The 10,576-nt window shown below is 39.2% G+C and overlaps 1 protein-coding gene across 1 annotated transcript; it reads right to left on the bottom strand.

Annotated features, from left to right (window-relative positions):
- LOC109228795 (ankyrin repeat-containing protein ITN1-like) lies at positions 8,109 to 10,016 on the bottom strand. The gene is made up of 2 exons (XM_019393998.1): positions 9,362 to 10,016; positions 8,109 to 9,044 (listed from the first exon to the last, which is right to left on the bottom strand). Exons 1-2 carry the CDS (start codon positions 9,935 to 9,937, stop codon positions 8,205 to 8,207), a joined length of 1,416 nt encoding a protein of 471 aa, XP_019249543.1. The 5' UTR covers positions 9,938 to 10,016; the 3' UTR covers positions 8,109 to 8,204.

Genomic DNA, 10,576 nt, shown 5'->3' with positions numbered 1-10,576 from the left:
GAGAGTTTGGGGAGTTTGGCTTATCTACCAGCAGCGGAGAGGCCCATGGCGATGGATGTTCAGGCCTTAGCCAGCCAGTTTGTGAGATTGGATCTTTCGAAGCCCAGTCGGGTCCTTGCTTGTGTGGTTTCTCGGTCTTCCTTGTTCGATCGTATCAGAGAGCGTCAGTATGATGACCCTCATTTGCTTGTCCTCGAGGACAAGGTTCTGCATGGTGATGCCAGAGATGTGACCATTGGTGATGACGGGGTATTGAGGATGCAGGGTCGGATATGAGTGCCTAATGTTGATGGGCTTCGGGAGTTGATTCTAGAGGAGGCCCACAGTTCGCGGTATTCCATCCATTCGGGTGCCGCGAAGATGTACCAGGATTTGAGGCAGCACTATTGGTGGAGAAGGATGAAGAAGGATATAGTTGGGTTTGTAGCTCGGTGCCTCAATTATCAGCAGGTAAAGTACGAGCACCAGAGACCGGGTGGCTTGCTTCAGCAGATAGAAATTCCGGAGTGGAAGTGGGAGCGGATCACCATGGACTTCGTAGTTGGACTCCCACGGACTTTGAGGAAGTTCGATGCCATTTGGGTAATTGTGGATCGGCTGACCAAGTCCGCACACTTCATTCTTGTGTGTACTACCTATTCTTCAGAGCGGTTGGCTAAGATTTATATCCGGGAAATTGTTCGTCTGCATGGTATTCCAGTTTCCATCATTTCAGATAGGGGTACTCAGTTCATATCACGGTTCTGGAGGGCCGTACAGCATGAATTGAGTACTCGGGTGGAGTTGAGCACAACATTTCACCCCCAGACGGATGGCAGTCCGAGTGCACTATTCAGATTCTTGAGGATATGCTCTGTGCGTGTGTGATGGAGTTTGGAGGTTCTTGGGATCAGTTCTTGCCACTGGCAAAGTTTGCCTACAACAATAGTTATCAGTCCAGCATTCAGATGGCACCATATGAGGCTCTGTATAGTAGGCGGTGTAGATCCCTGGTGGGTTGGTTTGAGCCGGGCGAGACTAGATTATTGGGCACAGGCTTGGTTCAGGACGCTTTGGAGAAGGTTAAGGTGATTCAGGATAGACTTCGCACAGCCCAATCCAGACAGAAGAGTTATGCGGACTGGAAGGTTCGCGATGTTTCATTTATGGTTGGAGAGCGAGTCTTGCTTCTGGTTTCGCCTATGAAGGGTATTATGAGATTTGGGAAGAAGGGGAAATTGAGTCCGAGGTTTATTGGCCCCTTTGAGGTATTGCGACGTGTTGGGGAGGTTGCTTATGAGCTTGCCTTACCTCCCAGCTTGGCAGGAGTTCATCCGGTATTTTATGTTTCGATGCTCCGGAGGTATCACGGTGACCCGTCGCACGTATTAGATTCAGTTCAGTCCAGTTGGACAAGAATCTATGTTGAGGAGCCAGTGGCTATTTCAGACAGGCAGGTTCGAAAGCTGAGATCAAAGAGCATTGCATCAGTAAAGGTTCAGTGGCAGGGTCAGCCGGTCGAGGGGGCGACTTGGGAGACCGAGCAGGATATGCGCAGCCGTTACCCTCATCTTTTCGTCACTTCAGGTATGTCTCTATGCTCGTTCGAGGACGAACGAATGTTTTAAGAGGGGGAGGATGTAACGACCCGGCCGGTCGTTTTGAGAATTAATACCCCGATCCCCTATTAACTGCTTTCCCCGTATTTATTTCTGCTATTGTGACTTGCCGGGAAGATTCATTTTGAGTTTCAGAGTGTTTTGGGACACTTAGTCTATAAATGAGAGCTTAAGCTTTAGAATTTGGACTGTAGTCGGAACAGTGTTAAGACGGCCTGGGAATGGAATTTCGTCGATTCCGTTAGCTCCGTTGGGTGATTTCGGGCTTAGGGGCGTGTTCGGATTGTGTTTTGGAGGTCTGTAGCTTATTTAGGCTTAAAATGCCGAAAGTTTAATTTTTGAAGTTTCCGACCGATAGTCAAATTTTGATATCGGGGTCGAAATCCGATTCCGAAAGTTGGAATAGTTACTTATTGTTGAATGTGACTTGTGTGCAAAATTTGGGGTCAATCGGACTTGGTTTGGTTGGTTTTGTCATCGGTTGTAGAATTCTTGAGATTTCAAGTTCATTAGGCTTGGATTGGAGGGTGAATCGTGGTTTTAGCATTATTTGATGTGATATGAGGATTGGAATAAGTTCGTATGATGTTTTAGGATTGGTTGGCATGTTTGGTTGAGGTCCCGAGGGCCTCGGGTGAGTTTCGGATGCTTAACGGAAGTAGTTTTAGACTTAGGCAATTCCTGAACTTGTTGTTTTCGCACCTGCGGAGTTTGGACCGCAGGTGCGGTGCCGCAAAAGCGGTTAGGCAACAGCAGATGCGGTCGGAGGCTTGAAGATTGTTGGTCGCAAATGCGGCTCAAGGACCGCAGAAGCGGGAGCGCATCTGCAAGGAGTGGAACGCAGGTGCGGTCCCCCAGCGGCAGAAGCGGGACCGCAGATGCGGCCCCATGACCGCAAAAGCGGAAATCGCTGGGCAGAAATATGAAAAATCGAGGGTTTGAGTTCATAACTTGAAAAATCAAATTGGAGCTCGGGGGAAGGCGATTCTGTGGGGATTTTGAAGAGAAGATCAGTGGGTAATGATTCCTAACCCCTTTTTGATTGTATCCTATTAATCTAAGCTTAAATTCATCGTTAAATTTCGGATTTGGGGTGAAAATTGGGAGAATTGAGGAAAAGCTCTTAGGCCGAGTTTTGGGATTTTGATCGAGGTTTTGGTATCGGATTTGAGTGATTTTGGTTTGGTTAGACTCGTGAGTGAATGGATGTTCATAATCCGTAATTTTTACTCGATTCCGAGACGTGGGCCCGAGGAGGATTTTTGGGCGTTTTTGCTATTTTCTTGCCTTAGCTTCAATTCCTTTAGCTAAACTTGTTGGTTGTAGTTATATTTACATTATAAAATTTATTTGATTAGATTTGGGCCACTCAGAGTTGGATACTCGTGGCAAGGGCGTGATTTCGGATTGATTGAGCTTGGTTCGAGGTAAGTGGCTTGCCTAACCTTGTGTGGGGGAACTCCCCTTAGGAGTTGGTATTGTTGTTATATGAATGTCGTGTACGTGAGGTGACGAGTGTGTACAGGTGCTAATTGTTGAAAAACTCTGTTTTCATTAAGTAAATATCTGTGTTTTCCTTAATTGAGCAATACTTGTACTTGAAGTTCCTGTTTAGCTTAGGAAAACATGATTATGTGACTTAACTGCCTTAACTGCTTACTTGGTTTTCTGTGTAGCATGTTTAGAGTAGAAATCCCATTTTTCTTGAATAGAACTGTTGATCCTTTTTGAGACTGTTGTGTGTTTACTTTGGGACTACGGGACGGTATCCTAGGAGATCCCCCTTGCTTGTTTACTTTGGGACTACGGATCGGTATTCCGGGAGATCCCCCCTGCATTTTATTATTTGGGACTATGGGATGGTATCCTAGGAGATCCCCCTGTACTGGCTATTTACTTTTGGACTATGGGACGGTATCCCGGGAGCTCCTCGGCACATTTATGTTTGGGACTACAGGACGTTATCCTGGGAGATCCCCTGTTGTTATCACTGCTTACTGAGTTATTTTCTTTCTGAGATTTCCCTTTATTTGACTGTTAGCATATTAATTACACTGTCACGTTCTATACTGTTTTACCTTATTATATATTTATATAACCAGTAGCGCCCTGACCTTCCTCGTCACTATCCGACCGAGGTTAGGCTGGGCACTTACTGGGTACCGCTGTGGTGTACTCATGCCCTTTCCTGCACATGTTTTTCGTGTGCAGATCCAGGTTCTTATCTCAACCGTTCCATCAGTGAGGCGGGCGATTTCAGAGACTTCGAGGTATATCTGCCGCGTCCGCAGACCTAGAAGTCCCTCTCTATTCTTTCCTTTAGCTTTAGATTTCCTGTATTTACTTTTGGTTTAGACATTCTGGAGTTAGTACACTATGTAAATTCTCTCTAGCTTGTGATTTCATGAGATTCCGAGTTTTGGGAGTGTGTTGTTCAGTTTAAAAGAGTGTTATTGCATATGCCGAGTGGCATTATAAGTTTCTTTATTATATTACTCGTAATTTGCTAGTTTCGTATTTTATTTTTTCCTTTTTTCGCAAATGATAGGCTTACCTAGTCGTAGAGACTAGGTGCCGTCACGACAGTTCACGGAGGGAGAACTTGGGTCGTGACAAAAAATTTCAGCATATTTTAGTGCTGAAGTCTTAGCAAATGAACTAAAAAACTTCAGCTTGTTTATACTGAAGTTTTCGAACAAAAGCTCTAAAAAAAGCTGTTTAATGCAGGACAAAACTTAAGCACGTTTTGGTATGAACTTTCAGCAAATGAACTAAATTTTACTTCAGCATGCATTAAATAAAATTCACTAGAAAATTACATAGTGCAGGAGGAAAACTTCAGCACGTTTGTCCTGAAGTTTTTACAAATGAACTAAACAACTTCAGCATTTTATGCTGAAGTTTTGGAAAAAGCTCATGACAAAACTATTGAACACAGGACATAACTTCAGCATATTTTAGTGTTGAAGTCTTAGCAAATGAACTAAAAAACTTCAGCTTGTTTAGACTGCAAGACAAATACTTCAGCATTTTTGGTGTGAAATTTTAGCAAATTATAAAAACTCAGCTTGTTTAGCAAATAAACCAAAAACTTCAGCATGTTATGCAGTACAAAACTTCAGCATATTTGAATTTTTAACTTTGACGTTAAATTAGGTTTAACGTGAAGAATCTTCTGCTTGACTTTAGAATTCAACGTGAAACAAATTTAGAATGCAACTTCATCCGTCAGTGAAATCTATCAGTAAAAAGTTCATGTTTCATCCGTCAAACAACTTCATGCAAATGTGAATTACGAAAATAATTATAGAAACATATATCATGAAGATCAATCAGTTTCAAAAACTAATTTGAATTCTGAAGATGAATTGCAATACTTACAATGTATTTTGTAATTTTGAATTTGGAATTTAAATCTGGTTCAAATTTCTAGTTTGCGAGAGGAGATCTGAGGAGAGACGGGGTGATGGAGGAGAACCGTAAAGTGATTTATGCGTGATGCATCTTTTATATGTTTTGTCAGGGTATAATGATCATAATTATTACGGATTTTTGTCAGCTCGCTACCCAATCAATAATTTTTAAAAATAGAGTACAAGTTAAAAGGTGGCATAAATATAGGGTATGACTGCAACTAGCCCCCTTAATTCTTCATCGGTTGAAGCTATAATAAGAGCCCAAATACTGAAGTTCTTTTCTGGCCCAAACCTTGAAGTTGGGTGTACAAATATAGGCTTTTTGAGGGGATATTGTCATAAGGGATTTTTTAAAACCTATACACTATTTGAAACTTTATTACCCTTAATGTCCATATTTAGTTAATTACCCGGCATAACCAAGTTTTGTTTACAGAATATATACAATCCACCTTAAAAGGCTCCCAAATCCATTATTTGTGCCTTCAATCAAGAGATTTAGTTACACCCTTTTCCTTATACAAATTAAAAATTTTAATTTCTACCCGGTCTTTTCAAATCTTCGGCCAAAGATAATGCAGTTGCATTTTGGTCTATTTCCTCTTTTTCTGTACTAGCCCTAGAGCGATCATCCTGTTGAACTTTAAAATTGCGTTAAGAAACATTCAATCAGAGGAGCATGAAATTCAATTTAAAACGACAGAACAAAATTCAAGAACAGATAGGCTAAATCAGTTAGATGTTAGAAAAGATAAAGCAAAAGGTTGAGTCATGACTGGTAGAATTTAACTTCTGAAGCAGCCAAAATTCCTGAATTCAAAATGAAAAGTTAAAAAAATTATCAATGATCTGACTGGAACACGCCAAACCATATTTTCATCTTCTAGAAACTGGGGTTGACGTACACGTGGTGATCCCCTATTACATGACCCACCCTTGAAAATCTTAGTCAGCCATTTCATAACCTTTGACTTCTCTCTGTGTATAAAGAAAGGCGCAAGCTTTTAGGAGAGCAGGAAAAGTGAATTTGGAGGTGTTGAGAGGAAAATGAGGTTCTTTAGAGTAGGCTAAGAGAGCTTAAAAATGGTTTACTTGTTGGATAAAAGCTTTGATTTTTGAATTAAGCCAAACAAGAGAATGGATTGGATTCAGAGTGGAAAATTCACGGGATTTGAAGCAAAGGAAACACACAGCATCTCATCCTCCTAAGTTCTGGAAATGTCACTGACAAACTGGAAAAGGTGGACTTGCTCCTCTGCACTTCAAGCGGACAATATGTTTTGTTTTGTTTCTTGTGTTGTAAAGATTGGTCTAAGTGAAAAAAAAATAGATATGCGTGTCTGAAATGTATTCAGTCAAGTATCTGTCAAAAGGAAGGTGGGTCAAGTAAAAATGTATTCAGTCTACAACTTATTTACAATTTATGTACACTTTCATACATTATTTTTACCCAGTTATATTCAACTACAATATCATACAACTTAAATTCAATTTTTATACAAATATGTCTTTTGTATATTCTGTATCTGATTTATACATAGTAAAAATAAATTTCATACAATTAATTATATATTATACAACTTATCTACAATTTTCATATATTATTTCTATCCAGTTATATACAACTACAATATCATACAACTTAAATACAATTTTTATAAAATATTGTTCAACTTTCATACAATATTTAAATTAATATATATATATATATATATATATATATATATATATATATATAAACAACAAAATATAATTTTTCTACAATTTTACTACAACTTTACTATAATTTCTGCAGTATAATGTATGTCATGTCTTCTTCTTCGAGTTTCAATCTGAAATTCAGCCAAAATCAAGTCTAATCTTCACCAAAACACCCTCAAAATTGAGATATAAACTTCAAACCATATTCCCAATTGTTTGTAACAACACACAATCCAAACAAATAATGATTTTTGAAAACCCAAATTCGAATTCAAAGCTTCAAAGCTTTTTAATGGCTGTCAATGGTGGAATTGTTGCTCTCTTTTCCTTTGCTTTACATTACTGGAATTAGGGATTGAGAGATAGAGAGAGACGTAGAGAGAATTCCCAATTGCTTGCAACAACACCCAATTCAAACAAATAATATTTTTTGAAAACCCAAATTCGAATTCAAAGCTTCAAAGCTTTTTAATGGCTATCAATGGTGGAATTGCTGCTCTCTTGTGCAAGATCCGTGGGGGAGGGGGTTGGGATGTGGAGAGAGAAACGTGGGGGGAGTGGGATACAGAGAGAGAAACGTGGGTGGAGTGGGAGTGATTGTAGGAATTGATTAGTTATCATTAAATCCTAAGAATGTACATAATTGGTAATTTTGTATATAGGAGGTAATTAAAGTGAAACTTGAGTAGGGAATATAATAAAGTTTCCAATAGTGTATAGGTATGTAAAAATCTCTTGTCATAATTAGCAAATTTAAAACGGAACATTACAAAGTTTAGCACAACCAAACTTAAAATATCACACGTTGGGAAAAGAAGTCTCACATTTTTTATAGCAAAAAACATCTTACATTTTATTGAAATATCAGATTCAGACAAGGATTTTAACCTAAATCGCCAATATAATTTCAGCTCAAAAGTGATTACATGTTAATCAATCATATATATGTCACACCGGAAAAAAAAAAAAAACAAGAAGATAAAATTTGAGTTTAATCTCCATTGTCATATAATTAATCTATCGGCACTTAATAATTGAAGCATTCTTATCAATTGTTTCTGGTTGATTGAGAAAGATGAACTCGAGCCAAACTTTCTTTTAACTGGTAATTTTAAAAGCTGGAAGTTTAGATGTGGTTGACTGGAAAACACTAAGCTAGAAGCAGAGAAATTTCTCTGTTAAATTATTATGTGTACTAGTGAATTGTCAATATTGTTTAATTTAATAAATAAATGTTGACTAGAAACAAAGAGAGCAGTTTGAATAATCAAAGTGAGTGTATAAACCATATGCACAGTGATGCAAGCCATTTTAGAAGCTAGCAAGAAGTTTCTGTTTGATTAACTTTTTACTTTTTCCCAATTTAAAAGCTATTATGATGAAAACTTTGAAAGAATACCAATTTATTCTGCTTTTAGATTCATAACATTTGACGATAAAATGAGACAATAAGAACAAACATGAATAACCTATTTATCAATACAGCATATCAAACATTGACATAAACTGAATTTGCAGATTTTCGTGCTGCTGCTGATCTTATTTTATGCCTTTTTTTCTGCCATATACGCAACAAACGTAAAGTGTTTCCAAGTAGAAGTAGTGCCATTAAACCACACCATACTATAACTCCAATTTCAATAACCTGACCAAGTGGTTCACTGTCCTTTTTAGGCGTGACGATGTAAATTGATATGCCATAAGTGAGAGCTGTAGTGGTAACTGTTAACCACATGATAACCATCAAACCCCACATGAACAGCCTGCGCTTGAACGGCAATCCACTGATGAGCAGCAAGATTGTGCTGAGAGAAGAGACAAAGGCAATGGTGTTGGCACGAAGGAAATATCGATACGATTTGGGATGATTATAAGCCATTACTGCTTCCCCTGCTCTATGTGAAGGTATTCCCTTATTATCCAATTTTCCTTGTTCTTGCCAAACACCTCCTGGAGGGTTCATTCCAGCTTGGAATGCCATGGTTGCAATAAGTGAGGCCACCACCATTATTGTTTCGCGTTTCTTGGATAGCCAATCGCCTTTTGATGGGTGGTTTTGGGCCTGATTTCCGCCTAAATATGCTGGTGTTGTTGAGGCTGGTAATGAATGCGGATTTGCAGCTGATTTATTCGGAATTTTGATATCATTTTTGATGTTGGATACTATAATATCCTTTGCTCTTAAACCTCCAGCATCTCTGATACTGTCTCCAATTTGTCGATCAATCACGTCCCTCCTACTTTGTGCTAAAATATCTAATGTTGTATTTCCATTTGCATCCATTGCATTCACATCTATTTGATTGGTCTTTAGCAAGTATTTGATAGTCTGCAACAATGGTAGGTGGTTTAATAACTATAAGAAAATGAAGTTAATTTCACACCCAAGGGTGTGACCTAGTGGTCAATGAAGTAAGTTGAGAACCATAAGGTCTCAAATTCAAATCCTAACGGAGAGAAAAAACATTAGGTGCATGATTTCTTCTCATCTGTTTAAGCCTTGGTGGACAGAGTTACCTTGTACCTGTTGCTGGTGGGAGATAACAGGTATCACGTGAAATTAGTCGCGGTGTGCGCAAGCTAGCCTGAACACCACGGTTATAAAAAAAATGAAGTCAATTTCTTTTCTAAGGAACAATAGCATACCTCAATTTGCTTATCAGCAACAGCCAAATGCAGAATGGTGAAGCCATCACTATCCTTTGCATTCAAAAATTCATTGTCCCATGTTCCAATCTCCATCAGCACCTTGAGAACCTCCAGCTGATTATGCTTCACACACAAATGCAAAACGTTTTCCCCACTGATCGTCGTTCCTAGAGCTGCTCGAGGCCTGATTTGTATTAGTTCTTTGATGACTTCAACTCGACCTTTGATGGCTGCTAGATGGAGAGGATTTCTACCATCGCGATCACGGGCTAAGCATATATCAGGATTCACTACTAACAACATCTTGATAATTTGTAATTGTCCTTTAGCTGAAGCTATGTGAAGAGCAGAAGACTTTCGCGAATCCAGTTCAGCAGCAAGCTGACGATTTTGAGCCAGAATTAACTTCACAAACTCAACATGCCCACGCATTGTTGCTATGTGCAAAGGAGTTTCATTGAAGCAAGTTAAGGTAAGTCTATCAAGAATTAAAGCATCTTGCTGAAGTAATTCTTGTAAAGTTGTTACATCTCCTTCAACTGCAGCTTGATAGAGTTTCTTCTCAATTTCCATCTTGCTCTTATCCGTTTTTCTTTCTTTCAATGAGATTCTTTTATTAAAAGAACTGTGGTTGATCTTTTGTACTTATTGGATTTAGTCATACTTGGAAAATTCTTCTACTAAATTGTGGTCTTTCTTTAAAATAACAACAACAACAACAACAACAACAACAACAACAACAACTACCCAGTATAGTCCTACAAGGTGGGGTCTGGGGAGGGTAATACGTAGACAGGCCTTACCCCTACCCGAAAGGGCAGAGAGGCTGTTTCCAATCGACCCTCGGCTCAGGAAAAGGAAAAGGAAAACAAAAACAAAAAACAAAAAACAAAAGAGCATTAGTAACTCCAGCAGAGATCACATAAATAATTATCTAAACATAAACCATAAACAAAATGGCATGCAAATATATCGACCAGTAACTACCATAAGGGGGCACAATACAATACACAGATCATCTATGGAGAGCCCTACCAAACACCCCCCCCCCCCCAGCCCCGGGACAGAAGTACGAAAAATTCTAGAAGCCCCTTTCCTGCAACCTTGATACTAGACCTCCAGACTTTCCTATCAAGGGCCATGTCCTCAGAAATCCGCATTCTAGCCATGTCCTGCCTAATCACCTCTCCCCAATACCTCTTGGGCCTCCCT

Source organism: Nicotiana attenuata, chromosome 7 (genome assembly GCF_001879085.1).
Source record: "Nicotiana attenuata strain UT chromosome 7, NIATTr2, whole genome shotgun sequence".
Classification (NCBI taxonomy): Eukaryota; Viridiplantae; Streptophyta; class Magnoliopsida; order Solanales; family Solanaceae; genus Nicotiana; species Nicotiana attenuata.
The sequence above is the reverse complement of the archived record's forward strand: the minus strand, read 5'-3'. Positions and strand labels throughout refer to the sequence as shown.

Excerpts from the sequence above, each read along its gene's own strand:
- LOC109228795 (XM_019393998.1), bottom strand. The coding sequence starts at position 9,937 with ATGGAAATTGAGAAGAAACTCTATCAAGCTGCAGTTGAAGGAGATGTA. Across the intron at positions 9,045-9,361 it reads TTGCTGATAAGCAAATTGAG|ACTATCAAATACTTGCTAAA; the intron begins GTATGCTATTGT and ends CCATTGTTGCAG.